This window comes from Opisthorchis viverrini (genome assembly GCF_000715545.1).
Source record: "Opisthorchis viverrini unplaced genomic scaffold opera_v5_268, whole genome shotgun sequence".
NCBI lineage: Eukaryota > Metazoa > Platyhelminthes > Trematoda > Opisthorchiida > Opisthorchiidae > Opisthorchis > Opisthorchis viverrini.
In genome coordinates, this window is record NW_008751926.1 from 571811 (window position 1) to 588951 (window position 17141).

General features: G+C 44.7%; 2 protein-coding genes across 2 annotated transcripts; both read right to left on the bottom strand.

Moving 5' to 3' along the window:
• Positions 1 to 6446: 6446 nt before the first annotated feature.
• On the bottom strand, positions 6447 to 11911 carry T265_09333 (hypothetical protein; the record flags this gene model as incomplete). The annotated part of the gene is made up of 6 exons (XM_009175366.1): positions 6447 to 6472; positions 6676 to 6743; positions 7085 to 7156; positions 8961 to 9307; positions 11454 to 11682; positions 11880 to 11911. The coding sequence occupies 6 exons, from the start codon at positions 11909 to 11911 to the stop codon at positions 6447 to 6449; spliced, it is 774 nt and encodes a 257-aa protein (XP_009173630.1).
• Positions 11912 to 11951: 40 nt separating this feature from the next.
• Positions 11952 to 16699, bottom strand: T265_09334 (hypothetical protein; the record flags this gene model as incomplete). Its single annotated transcript, XM_009175367.1, has 2 exons — positions 11952 to 12042; positions 16512 to 16699. 2 exons carry the CDS (start codon positions 16697 to 16699, stop codon positions 11952 to 11954), a joined length of 279 nt encoding a protein of 92 aa, XP_009173631.1.
• Positions 16700 to 17141: the final 442 nt, after the last annotated feature.

Sequence of the window (17141 nt, forward strand, 5' to 3'; positions counted from 1 at the left end):
GCGAGGGTCAGGATATTTTCACGTTGCTTAATCAAAGACAATAGCAGTCAAGCAGTCTGAAGAGAATTCGAGCAAGAGTTCGCACCGGGGCTATCTCTAGTTCTGTGGTATAGCTACAAAGCATGATCTTTGCAGGCGGGCAACTTTGGATTGTTGACAATCCAATTTCATGGGGTTGGAGCTGGTGTTGGATAGTGTCCTTGCAGCCGTTCAGAAAACCGGCGTTTGGTTGCGCAGTAGTCAATTCCGGGAAGGAAGGTATCCAGCCTTATTAACTAGCGTGGCTCGGTCAAGTGCCAAACATGCCAAACCGGTGACTACCCAGACAAGTTTTGTCCTGCATGTCATCATCACAATGACGCGAACTGAAACACACACGTGATCTGGTAAAAGTTTACGCATTGTGGTTTACCTTCGAAGGTGTGATCTTAAGAGATAGGTATATGGGCCCCCATATGGTAGGATGGAGGCTGCTAACCGTTTGCGCTGGCGATTTCTATCCGGGTCGTCCGATTGAGCATTTGAAGTTGTAGGCACAGTAAAATGAATGATGAAATAAATGATGGAATTAGGTCATGTAGCTTTCCACATTTCCTTCATCCAAACTCAAGGCCTTTTAAAGTAAAATTTCCATGGACACGGCAGTGACATCAACGTCAACGCGGACGTCATACAGGACTAGACAGTCACACATGAACTGGTGGATGACGTCAACAAGAACCGAGAAAACGAAAACAGAGAGTACTTATCGTAAACATGACCGAGACACCACTTTCTCGGAAAACATGTGCGGTCTGTTCGTGAAAACACGGTGCGTTCTAGTTTGGCCGCCGTAAACAACCGAATATAGAACAACCACTGGACAAAATGGATAACAAATGGTCTAACGTCATGGCATCCGAGTAGCGAGTACACCTTGCGTTAAACACTGCCAAAAATAGAAAAATCGTTCAGCTATAGCACCCTTTCGGTGCCTAGCTGCCATGCCACACGAAGGGGACACGAGGGCTAGGATACTGCCAGGTCGCCCAAGGCTAGACAGGGGAAGTCGAGAGGCAGATGTCGGATTCGATCCACGGACCTTCCGGTCGGTAAATTCGCGCTCAAACCACTTGGTCCATCTCGCCCCTTAACCATTGCCAAGACATTGACGAGTCGGATGTGGACAACCACTGGTTCTACAATCACGGAACCCACAACACGTGGTCACGTATTGACTGGCCCCTAGAATGACGACTTCTCAGATGGAAATTTCACTCATGGTGCGACATATACTTCCTCTGGGCTACTTACAGATCGTTAGTAGTGCGAGGGGGTGGAATTTTTATCTAATAGTAGCTCGATCCCATGATCATAAAACACATGACAGCACTAGTACTCTTCCTGAGTGTTGGGGATGAAGAACTCAGGGTGGTTCAGAGCTTACGGAGAAACTCAAGACAGAAAGCCGCATGGTTCGAACTCCGAAGATTTGATGAATATAGTGAAAAAATCCGATACTGCGTTGGAGGACCTGATTTAAAGAAGCAGCATTGTACAACACTGGTACGTTTCCCAGTTGCCTAACTCGTGGAAATACCTTTCAAAGATAATTCGTAACACGAAAAAGCCAAACTACCGACGCTAGCGCATGATTTGTCCAACAGAAAGTGTTTACAACTGAGGATGTAGCTAGTACAAAACTGGAGCGGGGCACGCAAGTTGTTTGAGATGCCCGTGTTACTGGCTGAACCAGTTATCATAAATTAAGGTGCATGCATGGAAAGTGGGGTGGCAGTTAACAGCCTGATGTTCACAGTGGACATAATGAAAACTGGAGAAGGAGATAGTAACCGTGAGAACCATCGCCACTTGCCTTGGTGTTCCTAGGGAATTCGACTCAATGAATCGAGTGGCTTTTAGAGTGATCATTAAAGAATATGGGAATGGGATTTGCCACTCAGGTAGATCAGTTTGAGGAGTGCGTTAGCATAAATGCGAAAGTACACAACAGCCGACGGCTGTGAAGATTCAACCAATGTTATTCACTTAATACAGGAAAGTGTAAGAAACATATAGTTACAACATGACGCACTCTGCCTAAAAGGTCCATCAAGCTCAGCTCGCTATTCCAGTCGGATTTAAAGCTGGAACGAGATTGAAAATGCAAACTACGCGGAAACAAAATAATCTGCACTGGGAGAAAACGGACAACTGATAAACTCTGGGAAGTCGACGGCACTGGAAGATCACCTTGAGTCAAATAATAAGCCCCTATCGCTACGTCGACAAAAAGTACATTTTGGCAGAATACAAAAATACGCAAGGGTCGCTTGTCACGGGAGGCATCAACGACCTTGTGCAAGCAAGCAGATAGGAGAAAAACACTGTACGGCCCGGGCCAAATTTTCCTAGCCGACTGATCAGAATTGGCTATTTTCCAGTAAGATAACCCCACTCACACCGAAAGCGATTGATGAATTCCGAGAAAGGATAGAATACTTTTTAATAAGATATTTATTCCATCCACTGCATAGCCAAGGTATGCACTCCAACCATGATAGCAATCCACTTCATCTGTCTACCATAGGTAGCTCGTAGCAATGCAGAATTCAGTACAAGTATGTTTCCGACAATGGTTAGAATCGAGGAGGCGGTAATACGACAAAGCCAGTGCCCTCTGCTTAGTAAATTTTCTAGGGAGCATTCTGATCATTTGGTTCTATCTAAGCCAGGATGCTGTGCAGCATCAAAGCAATTCCGTTTTCTCAATGTGAAGAATAGTAACACAACAAGCGGGGCTTAACTGAGTAGTTAAATCTCCGGAAAGTGTGGTAATATCCTCTTACAAACCCGAAAAGTTACACAAGTCGCTTCATCCTATTTGAAACACATCATGTGGACACATAGGAAGTCCCGACAAGAACGAAGTACCTCAAATAACTGAGATTTTTTTGGACTAGGACACATCCTCCCATTGGACAGACGTTCCCTGTGGATGTTATGATTACGCGAACAAAAGTAGGACTGCGGCTTTGAAAACTGTGAACAGTCTTTTTACGTCTTCTCTATGTAAGCTACATGGCTGAAATAAATATGCAGAGCTGAAACCCAAGTATGCTGAAACTGAACCACTACGTACTAAAAAGCCTCCATAAAATGCACTATTTCAGTATGTCATTCGACGTTCAGTCTACGTGCTTACCAACTCCATGAGACACAACACACGTGCGGCAAACAAGCTAAGTGTCAGTCTAACCGAAGCCTATGATGTTACGACATACAGGGCGTGACAACAATGAGCCAGACAATCATCTGATCAAGTAGAACGTTATTTCAGACAACCATATCACTATGTCTACCTTGACCAACGAAGTCACTACTTCTGTCCACGGTTGCCACAATCAAAACTTATGGCGCAAACACGTTTTCAGACAATGGGGGGAAACAGCCGTAGTTCGGGTGTGAGAACATATGAAAGGTATCCAAAAAGCTACATGGATAACAACTTAGAAGGAGACGAGTTCGAGGGAGTTCCAGGGGACTTTAATGGCGAAGTAACACCCATTGGTTGAATTTCCTTGCCGTGAAAACAGCAAGTAATATAGTGGGTCTCAAAAATGTCAGAACCCTATTTTGAACCAAATGTACGGGAAGAGTACGGGTATATCACGACTACAGACAGGATGAGCAAAAGTACGCCCCAGTCTCCCTGGGCTTTGCTATTGTCTACGGCCTTTCGGGGGCTTGCGTCGTCATCGGCTTTTCCGAAGCTCAAGAACTAGGCTACTGCTAACCCCTAAAAATCCAGTCAGGTTGAACAGAGGATGGGGGCGAGATGGCTCGGTTGGTTATAGCGTGAACTTAATGACCAGAAGATTTGCAGTCTCAACCCGACCTCTGCATCTCAACTTCTCTTGTCTAGGCCTTGGCAACCTAGCAGTATCCCAGCCCTCGTGCTTCCTTCGGGTGGCATGGCAGCTAGGCACCGGAAGTGTTACAACCGTACAATTATTGTTATTATTAAACAAAGCTCACGAAAAAGTATTATCACTTTAATTTTATTTTGGCTAGATGGATGTGGTCTCTATAAGAAGCATGAGTGCCCTTGGCAAAACGACAGTAAAGGTAAGACCGAAAATCAGAATGGTTGTACGATTTTGTGGCGCACCCCTTTTCGGGTTTTGCTTCGTTAGTGATGACAAGTTGAAATCTGTCAAAACCAGTGACTACACCTTTTATGGGAAGAACACTACAAAAAAAGAGAATATGTGGTTACTCGTTTGAAGTTTCCATAGAATTTTTTCTGATCCTGGAGAGAATTGCCCCAAAATCAAATCGAGAAACAGTACTCGAAGCATAGTTTGGTTAAACCACATCGCCAATTTCGCCCAACTCATACGCAACCGAGCGTGCTGAACACTTCTATGAGGAGTGCGGAACAACCAATCGTTCTTCGGGCCTGTATGGATCAATTTGTCAGGAGTAGTTGCTGACTGCACTGGCTGCCTTGCTCGTTCCCGTCCTATGTAAGACGACCACCTACCTTTTTCCCCCACCGTCTCGGAGGGGAAGGAGACGGAGGACGGGAAAATACCACAAATTCTGTCATACGTTTGTGTAGCAAAGATCTAGCGAGACGGAATGAGCGCTATTAGAAAGCCAATCCTAACTTCTATAAACAATTTTCGGAAAACTGGTGTTAGATTTTGTAACAATTCTCCTGAGTTCTCACCAGAATGTGAAAAGCCCCAAAAACACTAACCTGGATAACTCATTACTCAGATCTGTGAGAATTGTTAAAAGTAGTACTTTAATATAGATTACCGTTGCAGAGTTCAAAAGTCCCAAATCTCATCGACATTAATGCTGTTGGAGCATACAGAACGGCCAAAGTAAAACCTGCCATGAGCTAGACCACAAAAGCTAAGCAGATACAAAGAAAAAGCAGATAGAGTACTCTCGCTCTACCGCAGTTTAGACCTTACACAAAACTGCATGTGTGGTCAACCTGATAATGACATTATGGCTAAAAAGTCAGACACTGAATGCAGTAGTTGGATTGTTTTTGAATTTGCAGCCAGGCATTCGTATTTTGCGCTTAATGAAAGTGATAGTGGATGCGGTGTGCAAGCTGGATGTCCTTGGGCATGATGGCGACCCGCTTGGCATGAGTAGCACACAGGTTAGTGTCCTCAAAGAGACCAACCAAGTAGGCCTCGCTGGCTGCCCGTAGAGCAAAGACAGCCGAACTCTGGAATATGAGGTTAGTCTTAAAGTCTTGGGCGATTTCCCTCACCAGGCGTTGGAAGAATAATATAATAAGGAACTGTTTAAACGGTTCGTGAACTAATTTTATTAAAAATGCATAGCCAAAGCTGTATTAACTTGAGGAGCCTGAGATATTTTTCATTTTCAGATTTCTAGATTCATCAGCATCACACTACACGGATCCCTGGGTTACATCGATTCCACTAGGAAGCTTACGACCCAAAACCCACAGACATGACGCATGGGATTACAACTTAGGATCTGTAGGGGTTTCAGGCGATGTACAAGAAACATTGCAGGAAATTCGAGAAAAATGGTAAACATCAACAGTGGATGACAGTAAAACGAGCGCTTCAAAAAGCGTATCAGTTGGACAGTCTTCTGGCGACTTCCGTTGATCCCACATCCTTCCAAACCTTGAACAGCATAAGATCCAAACTCAAACGACAAGAAATAGTAGATAGGCAGTCCAGACCCATTGAATGCACCCTCCCGTACGGTTTCCGTCCATGCGCGAGACGAATCAGGCGAAACCCAACCAGAAAAGCGCTCGGCCAATGGCCGATCTTACGTCAGCAATTGTTGGATGACAAACAGCAGTTAGAAATGAGTTGTACAGGACCCCAACTAAACCTGGCAAACCCTGCTTGTCGGTACGGAAATTTCAATTCACTGTTCACACACACAATACGCGGCATGACACTACCGAAAAACTTATCAATGCTAATACCTGAGATGCCACATGGATTCCATAAAGGATAACCCTCAATAACTGCTGCTAACGAATAAACACCCGATACTTACATGGACTGTCTTCCTGTCGAGGTAAACGCGACGCTGTGTTGCGGGTGAAACGGAGTAACTCCTACTATAAACCTTTGAAGATCATCGTCATTGTCAACTGTAAGAGACTTTGAAGATAGGATGCCACAGGGAAGGGGACACTTTAGCCAGCTTTGGAATAAGTCCCTCTTCAAATGAGACCTCAGGGTAAGATGTGGGTGAGAGAGGACGGCATTGTGAACCCTCCGAGAAATAGTCACGCTCTGGAAGATCACTGCGTTTTGAATGTTCACCCATTGACCTAGGTGCCAGGTCGAGTTTCAGCTGTTTTTGTGAGTGAACTACAAAACATCGTTCAGCTGTAACACCCTTTCGGTGCCTGGATGCCATGCCACCCGAAGGAAGCATGAGGGTTAAGATGCTGCCAACTCGTTAAAGCCTAGACAGGAGAATTCGGGATGCACAGGTTGGGTTCGAATCACGGACCTTCAGGCCCGTGGCTCCAATCCGAGCCATCCCGTTCGGAACTAAATTAAACTCTTCCAAAGCTCTACTGAAACACTTCATGTAAACCGACTGTTATCTCCGACGCGTGTTTCATACAAAATCAGACACAGTCAGTATGGTAGTCTGCTTACTTACTTTCTTGGAAATCATTGTGGCAGAATACGACCGGGAGAAGATTTTCAGGGATACGTTTTATCTGAGACCTGGAAACCGGAATGAAAATTAAGTAGAATAAACGGTGCGGAGAACCATAACCTGAACATGTTGTGAACGGGACCTCAATATGAACCAGAATTGGGATATCGCCTTTTCCAAACCAGCATCATTCGCTCAAGCAACAGGATTGACTTTACGGACTTTACTCCAACTTACAAGTTCGCGGCTTCACACAGGATTAATGAAAATACCGATCAAATTCCGAGCCATTTCGGAACTAAATTAAACTCTTCCAAAGCTCTACTGAAACACTTCATGTAAACCGACTGTTATCTCCGACGCGTGTTTCATACAAAATCAGACACAGTCAGTATGGTAGTCTGCTTACTTACTTTCTTGGAAATCATTGTGGCAGAATACGACCGGGAGAAGATTTTCAGGGATACGTTTTATCTGAGACCTGGAAACCGGAATGAAAATTAAGTAGAATAAACGGTGCGGAGAACCATAACCTGAACATGTTGTGAACGGGACCTCAATATGAACCAGAATTGGGATATCGCCTTTTCCAAACCAGCATCATTCGCTCAAGCAACAGGATTGACTTTACGGACTTTACTCCAACTTACAAGTTCGCGGCTTCACACAGGATTAATGAAAATACCGATCAAATTTTTCAGGCAGTTTCGGGTTCCGGGGTTTAACGCTCCCTATAGTACTGCCATAAAACCAAAGTGATTCAAGGTACAAAGATACTGGGGGGGGGGGTGGCGTGAAGACTTAGAGTTGAGAAAAACGGAAGACAAACAAGCAAATTTAAATCCTACGAAACAAAACCATGAAAACAGAATACAGGTGATTCTGAGATCCTCACATAGCCTATCATTGACTCTCAGTTGCTTAGCTTTCCATCCGTTAGGATTTACATAAACCGGGGCCACCAAACCCACGTGTTAGTTACCTGAAGATTATTAGAGCAACAGATGTAGTGCTTTCATCAGTTCAATAAGTCCATTTTAATTAACGGATGTGCTACATGAAATTGCTCACAAGATAATTTTTGACAGTACCACCAAAACATCGCACCTCTAAATTGCATACGAACTTCACACACTGAGGGTTGTGGCCTTAATATTTCAAAATTACATCCCCTAGGTATCTGACACCCTTGATGTAGTGGTTCATAGAATGTTCTATATGAGAGTGGCACTCTATCCTAGAGTTAAAGGTGCCTTACTGGATGAAACTCTCCTAAATGGTCGTCCGGGTGACCGATTCAACCAAGGCCAACTAAGACATTAAGTTGCGGTGCCTCTTTGGCTAATAGTGTTCAACACTGATGCTTCGCAGCCATACAACCATGATTTATTTGAAAGTAGTATGTTTAAAACACTGTCAGTTTGTCCAAGCTTAGACAGGAACAATCAAACAGATGGGGTTCAGATGACGAACTTCTCGATTAGCGGCCCGCGCCTTGATTAGCGAGCTGCTCGGGCTTACCATACAGAGTATTGCTTGTTCGTGACAGAAAAAACTGTAGCTAAACGCAGTGTTTGTTGGTTCACAGACAGGCCTGCATCCAAATCCATTGGAATACACTGACCTAATGAACTGACCTCGAGTAAGGGTTGCCTTTTTACCTCTCAGCTATGCAGCCACCAATTTGGTGTTGAGATGATGGTCGAGTGTGCGAACGCATACTCCCGCTTTTGGTTGATAAGCAATTGTGTCTCTAGGTCAGGGCTACGGATGAAACTCAACTTTCTTGATGGCAATAGAGACAGAGCACTTATTGTTGCAGTTTTCAACGAAAGGTGTCTTTTCGTCGTGGGCACCTGACACGCGGAAAAACCAGCGTGTTAGAAATCAGCCCAGCACCGGCGGAGCAGTCCTCCATTAGTCTGGCTAGGGGATCACTCAACCGCACGCTGTAATTCAATGACTGCTTGCCACGAGTTTGCTTCACATTGTGCAGCTAAATATCGAAATAAGGTCACTGCAAAATTACTTCGACAACCTCATGAGAACTCCGATCGACATCCGAGCACTCGCTTAAAGAGGAAGAAGCCACCCTGAAGTTTTCCGTTATGAAATACTGAGAATGCGAGAAGCAATTGACTGTTTGTTCGGAGGTTTATAATGGTGCTCCTCACAAACAAATAACACCACGAACGGACAGTTAAATATTGAACTCCGCGGTTTCATTTCAGAAATAAGTTTTGGAGTCGTATGAACCAAGAGAAGAATTGGAGATTGAAACTCACTTTATCCATTCAAATTCTTCTACCAGCAGAAGACTAGAAGTCATTTCCTGAGCTTCCGCGAAGGACACCTCAGTCCAACCGTCCAGACAATCATCAACACCATCTGCGATATCGACATCTTGTTGTGCCTGTGCGGCCAATGTGGATGCAGTGTCCAAATCCGGTGTCGGTCGACGCGGCGGCGAGTTGACACCGGTTAGCTGAGACAAGTGTCGTTCGATCATTTTGAAAATGAATGTGGGCTGCTTGCAAAACGGCATGTTTAGCGAATGTATTCGTGCCATATGCCGTGCCACCGTTGTAAATACACTTGGCAAAGATAGTTCTGCAGAGGTCAGGGGTCTTGACTAGAAAGAGGGGGAAATAATGTGTGATTTCCAAACAGAAAGTGGTAAAGGATTAAGAGGAAGGCAATGGGTCAAAAACTCAGAAGCAGTAGCTAGGTACAGTCGAGTGATGATTACCTCTGTACTAAGCGACTGGAGCGCGGGACAGAAAACTTCAACGGATACTAAAAAACCTCCATCTAAATTACTTTGACCTCCAGACACACACCTTCAGGAATCGAAGCTTGGAAGTATTTGAGGATAGTGAAAATTGCGCCATCAATGAAATCTCTAACATTACAGCACAAGGCAAACATGCTATCGGGTCATCGGATGCTGAGATCGATCTAAGGAGCGGCTTTCGCATGTTATAGAAAGCCAGCCGAAAAGTAGTGAGGCTTTTACCTCTTGCCAACGACCTACCCATATTTTTCGGCAAAACTCTAATGTTGGCGGCGTCTGGAGGCAAGCTGCTTGGAATAATGGCACATCGACTGGACCGCTGGGTCACGAACCAGCTAAGGGCCGAACGGCGTGTCGTGATTGGTCGGAATGAGCGGGACTTTTTATGAGCGTGTCACACCTCCACGGCTCAGCGTGGATAATTCTGCGAGTACTCTGTAAGCATTCTTAACTGATTTCCATTAAATGCCGCCTTAAGCTATCGTGTTTTTGATACACCATAGTGGGCGGAACTGCTGCTGCTGCCGCTGCAGTGCAGTGGAAGTGGATGCAATGGAATGATATTCGGCTAGCGAGGCCTGGGTTTCATCAGGGGACAAATCCACAACTTTCAAAAATATTACTTGAAGCAAATGAGGTAGACACATCAAAACGCCAGAAAATTATGTGGTAAAATTATAAGGACTTTCGACTATCCTACTGTCATTTCGCATCAATCTCATCTACAAATCAAATTGTCACACTCTGAACTAGAGTATGGATGATGTTTTGATTGGTGATTCTCCGTCCTTGAACTCAGTTTTGGAGTCACAGGCCTCTCACGCGCGGTATACTAGTGTAACTCATTGTGGATTGGTTACTTCAGGACTTTCATGTGCGGTAACCGAAGTCTGATCGTGGAAGAATCAATGAACTGCCGCGCTGCCTTGCTCGAAAAGCTCATTCTGTCTGGCACCGAGTAGCAATAATGATTATTCTGAAGTGCGTATGCAATGGGTATAGTCCTGGTGATCTGTCCGAAGTTCGATAACTTTGCGGGCTAAAAAGACACTCCCAATACATACTCTTCGATAATACCGGACTTTTCAATACACTTGTCATTCGTACCATGTCCCCTTCATTCCTCCAGTCAATCAATGAGGCGTTCTTTTCCCGATCAATAATGACGGTACAGCTTCTCAAATGGCAGAAGATTCACCCCAAAATACGGGGCTCATAACTGTAGTCACTCGCGCGCCATCTAAGCGCGTCTGATGGACTCACGGAGACCAAGTACATCCTCTTTGAATCTGATACACACTCAGTGAATTCATAATTTAATTTAAAATTCATGGGTTGAGAAAGCCAACAACATTGAGATGTTAATAAGATTGATGGATACAAGCAGACAAAAGGGATATACAATACTGCCGTTCGTTGCCGCGCGTAGGCAGGAAGGTGGTATATGTGAACGGAACAGCGCAACAGCTCACACCTCTCACTCTAGCCAAAACTGACTTCCGTTACCGTAAGTGAAAGTAAAGCCGTGAAAGTAGTGATCATCTGAGTCCAACTGAAAACCTGCGAGGTGGACGAGTATACCGAGTGTCGGATATCTGTGACTCCAAAACTGAGTTGAGTTGATGGTGGGGAGGTTTCGGTCAGAACCTCTAGCAGACAGAACCTACAGAAGTAAGGGTTTCGAGGCGAAATGACAGAAATGATACGTAAGGAGTAACTAATGCGTGACGCACATTTCCGACATTTTGCTACTCTGGTGTCGTTTCCTATTGGGAAAAACACTGCTGATTGATAATCATTTGACGCTATCCACTATTAGTGGAACCGTAACAAAGAACGTGCATGATCCCATAAGCTTGCCACCGAATGAAAGAGTAAATGCATGATGACAGTGGCAAGGATAGGAGCTTATCGAACAGAGGAGAAATGTCAGATCCACTGAAGCTGGAAATCAATACACCAAGAAAACACCGCCAATCCGAACCTGAACATATTCTTCTATTCTACCTCCACGAAATATTCCATGCAGCCCGGGACCAATTCGTTTTTCGGCAAGCAGGGCGAAGCTGATTGAGTCCATGACTATGGAGTCGGTACTACTTCGTAGGACTTCACCATAAACTCGAAGCAGCACTCGTCGTGGTTCGTCAGAAACGACTGGGACATCATCCTTCAGCGATCCCAAGAACAGATAGTTGCTCAAGCCACAGTGCCTGGGAAAAATAAATGAGAAAAGTAGACATAGATGAGTGCTTATTCATACGAACAAGATAGGTGAAGACGTCGAATTAGTTCCTAAAGAATTGTGCTTCAAATCGCAACTCAGTCAATGGGTTCATGTTAGGCAATACAGTTTTAGCCTGAAAAGAACTCAGACCGTATGGACTATTCTCTTGACAGTCTGGCTCACTTATTCGTCACTTCGGAATGAGGAGTTATCATCTTAGTGCCATGAGCTGTTGATCGACAGCAAGGATGCTGTCTACAGTTGTTCAGCCGTAGCACCCTTTCGGTGCCTAGCTGCCATGCCACACGGGGGCACGAGGGCTGGTATACTGCCAGGTTGCCCAAACCTAGACACGGGAATTCGAGAGGCAGAGGTCGGGTTCGAACCACGGACCCTCCGGTCAATAAATTAGCGCTCTAACCACTTGGCATATCTCACCCCCGTGCTCTGTCCAACCTGACTGAATTTTTGGAGTTTAGCAGTAGCCATGTCATCATCATCATCATCATCATCATCGACAGCATGACATCATTGTTCAACACTGATGCTTCACTGCTATGTTGTCTATAAACAATTAGCAAATCGTCGAAGGCCTCATTGATTCGGGAGTTTTTGCGGCACAGACACTGAAACGAAGTGACTGAAATGCACCACGTAGTCGCAAACGTACTTGGTCGTTGAGGCGACTGCAACAGCGTCTTTTGAGTGAAAGAATGCAAATGTATTCCCTCGTCACCCCACTGTACTGGACGCGGTAGATTCCGACTTACATCGAAGAGCTGACAGAGTCCTGTGGAGGTATCAAAGTTTAGACAAGCTCATGAACTGTCACAGCAAGTAAGCCTAGTTTTGGTGCGATTCACATAGTCCCAAATTTCCAAAATGGCGTAGTGAACTGGGTACAATCCGAGAATTGTAGCACCTGTCCGCGTGGTGCCATCCATCAAAATTGTCTTATTCACATCAACGTTCTCCGTAGTAGCTACATTCCGTATCAGTGTGGGTTGGCATCCGTTTCCGGGTTGGTCTGTCACATTGAGCGAAGCAAATGGATCTGTGCGCACAATAAGTAATGTCATATGCGGTTTGGATGAGGGGCGAGCCACTCAGTTCTCCTACAGGCTAGGGCGGCTGAAGTGACATGGGCGAGGGTCGTCTACCACCCGCTCGCATACAAAAACCGTACAAGCCTATCAAACGGGCGACCGTCTGGCGTCAAAAGTACTGGCATATTAGACAGGAATAGGACAAAAGTTATGAACGACACGCAATATGAACATTGTCACCTTTTTTACATTATTTCCTGTGCAGAATGACACAAGGGGAGTGAAACGGGAAGAGCTTTATAGTTTCTTTGTGCATAAACTTCAGCAGGTGAGCTAAGTTCATACGAACGTAGACAGTGGTCAAGTGAGCTGTGGCATTATGTACGTTTCCCAAAGTTAGGAAGCGCAGATAGGTTTATTTCGCGTAACGGAAACAAGGACAAAGACAAATATAATCACTTGCATATCAATTTGGTTTTCATGAGAGACTCAACCGAATCTCACGTTTATGGAAATCTACAACTGAATATGCTGCACACAGGCCGCCTCATGTTTCAGTTGGTACGGTATTGGAGATATCTCAGTATATTTTCGTAGGGGAAACTACTCACAAGAAGGGCGAAACCGATCGCGAGCTGTCGAAGAGTTTTTGGGAACCTTGTGATTAGTTTCCCTTATGAAGGATAAACACAGTTCACTGCAGCTGTTGTGTGAGAAACTGATAGCGAACTGGAAACCCCAAAACGATACCAGCAGTATGCCCGCATGACTGATCGACTGCACGCATGACAAAAAGTCAACTATCGATCATTTTCCCGATCGATGAGATAGTAAACAAGCCCGTTAAGCAAGTAAGCCAATGAACTGATCGTAATTGCATTCATAAAACCTAGTCTAAATGGTTCATCGAACTCCGGTCAGATGAACAGCTCGAGGCCTGTGTGTCAGACAATTCGCCAGTAATTTTTAACCATTGCATCGTTTCCGTTGGGTGAAAGCAGCTGATCAGTGGTCAGCAGCTGACTGGCCTCACCTGAAATCGAGTCCGGATCTACAGGGGTATTTTTTTATCAACTACAGTCAAACACAAAAAACCGAACCCTGTGAGCAATCAACCTGTAAGGCCACCCCGTGGTGCACTCTCAACAAGAGATATTTTGATGATAGAACCTGGTCCATCTGCCCAAAAAGCTCCTAGACCTGGCGTCATTTTAAGGTTTTGACTAATGGTCTCTATTACCGTTTCGGGATAGCCACCAACTCATTTTTGCGGTCTTACATGTTTTTAATCAGTGCACACAACGGTATCTCAATCGAGTGGAAATCAAGACCAGTTCAGGAAAAGACGGGATATAAGCCGGAACTGGCTAACATGAGAGGGAAAAAGTACTGTTTTTTCCCGTTCAAACTCCTCAACCACTTGTATACTCATGGCAATACCTGGACTTCAAATATTCGAATGTAGGCAGCAGAGTTCTAAAAGCCAATTCACTCCTTTCGCAAGCTAAGACGGCATCCAAAACCAGCAATGCCCGATTGAAATTGTCTTCTTGTGTACAGATGTAACACTTCAATCTGTGATCTATCGACATGGAAGACTTTCCGATCACTGGTGAAGATAAGGCTTCACTGTCGACTTCCGGCGACAGAGGATTCAGTTCAAGGTAAGGAGCATCGGGTATGGAAGCATTCAATTACTTTATCGCATTTCAGACTTAATGCAGCTTCGTGCGTTTTTTGAAAGCGTTCCAAAGCTCTCCTGAATTTAAAGCACTTACGCTTGAATTGGGGACCTTCTCCGATGCGAAAATGAGTAAATCAACGATAAGGAATGGTCAGTAAGTCTGATAACAAACACACTGTCACTCGTTGCCATGAATAGACATTAGCACGGGATATTTGAGCAAGAAAACGCAGTGTTTCACACCTATCACATCATTCAGAGGCGTCTTCTGTTCCGTCTCATGAATAACCGATAAAGTACATCTCTACAAAACACGAACTTTGAAATGCATGCAGAGTTCAATATGCTTCATTAATTCCTCAGAGGAGACAAGCTGTGCAGAAAACAACGGAGTACTATACCATTCAACAGAACTGGAGAGTCTGTTATGGAAATTCCAACCGGAAAGGGAAAAGCGCAGTCACACGTGTTCCGTATATTTCGTTTGTTCATATCCTTAACTGTTTTCTTTAGTAAAAACTGTCGGATGCAAGTGATGTCAAATAAGCTCATCAAACCGACCACTGACAAGGACGGTGAACTTTCTGTGACTCGTTCTACACAGTCTTCTGAAATGCGAGTAAAAATGCTACATAAGTACAGTCCAACGGCGCGTGATCTTCGGAGAGGGGGGTCAAACTATGTTAGAAAGTCTGGATAGCATACAGTCAACGCTTGATTTCTTGCTTGAAGGTTGGTTGAAAACACTTTTTCAAAAGCGGCAAGTTTCCTCCTCACCTTACAGTGAGCAACAATGAAAGAACTGCAAGACTTGGAAACTGACTTGTGTTATACACGGAGGAGCAACATCCAGAAGGTCTGCCCAGAGAGCTAATGACCATATTTCAGATACCGATCAACAGCCGGACATTCCGTAAATGTAAACTCTGAAATTGTACCTGTTGTCGAGACGAGCACCAGCTGAATCTTCTTGAGCACGTCATCTCGAGGGAGAGTCTCGACGGTGTTGACCTCAGACCATCATACTTGCGAACAAAGTTTAACGGTGTGACTAGAAGCCACTTATTGGAGTATTTAGAGTCAAATGATTTTACATGCTCTCAAAAATATCACTGTTCGTCCCGTCAGGGTATTTTAAGAAATTTTACGAGTTATATCGAGATCTCTACCGTATGTTTAACGCGCCACGTGGCCGTCGCTTCAACTGACGTGTAGTGGGTAGTGTCGCTGCCAAAGGTGAATGCATGACCCGTGACCCACTACTTAGATCAAAACAGCGCTCTTGTATCGATCCTAATAAACCAGATCTCGGACATTCACACTGTCGGCCGTGAAATATGTTGCCGCAGCAACGGTCCGATTTTGGTGAGAATCGAAATGGGATTGATGAAGAGCATATGGTTCACCGTATGAAAACCAAGGTTGGTGCGGTGTCCGAGACACTCGCTCTGCTCGTTCAGATACCTCATAAGAAATAGTGGCAGTTCGATGACAGTAGCGTCCAACTGGTTCCTTTCCACATTGTCTGACTGTGGAGAGTGGGTACTTAGACTGTTGGCGGTAAGTTGGCATGTTCCTTCTGCATCATCTTACTGCCTATTTTACTTTAAGGCTTTAAATGTAACTGAATAAACTTTGTAGTCGTACGGCAGTGAGGCTTCAGTACTCAACACTGATGTACCTGATGACGAAGTATAAATGAAAACCATTGTTTCCAGGGTCACACAAAAACTCGAGTACCACATCGTTTTCAAGTATATTACCGCTGTGCAATCAGGATATGGGTTAGGAAAAATTTCCAATGTGTGAAATGAAAGACTGACCTATATGTGCACTTTTACGAGCCCAGGGCAATACACACATGCGCTGGTACATTGTTGTCGGCTTGACTGCTTCTAATCCCCGGTAAAGGACAAATATTATTCAAGTGCTGTTTTTCCACCAAGACCGGAGAATGGTAGACAGAAGGACGCAATCGTTTTGTGGTCAGATGAGAAAAATTGGGGTCTGTTGGAAGTTTGAACACTATGAGTTCAGCTGTGTAAGTTGAGTGCCTGACAAGGAGCCGTGTGTGTGGAAACATACCTCAGTTTTTCAATGACTACATTTTCGGCGGAACTCCAGCTACCGGCGAGTATTTTTGCGCACTGTCTGTGGAGGTGTTGAATCACACAGCTGCAAAGTCTCTCGGTAATACGGTGACATGTGTGGGGAACAGCATCAGGACACGGAACCTCTTCCACATCCACAGAAGTTTGGTTTTCGGTTAACATTGCTGAAGGTTAAAGGGGGAACACATAAAAGCAAAAGGATAGAGATCCGGCATACAAGGTTAACTGAATTGCTGGTTTGTGTGATAAAGAAATGTGGACTCTATCGAGTCAATTACGGGACACTGACGATAACTGGTAGTAAAATCCCAAGAGTAGTCGAATAAGTTACGTATCATTGGCTCGACATTCAGACGTCCGTAACATCAGAGTCGATAGAACAACGATCCAACCTTTGAAACCGAAGGGTTCAACGGCCAACCGTCTGGAATTACGAACACCATTACGAAATTTTTGGAAAGGGGCACATGGAAGCGGCGCCCACAGTGTCGCTCGGCTCTTGAGCAACCCTGTACAAGAGCGAGAAGTGGCGTACAGACGTCCTAAAGCAACGTAGAGCCGTTGTGCAGACTCATTGCCATAGTACTATAACCAAACATTAATA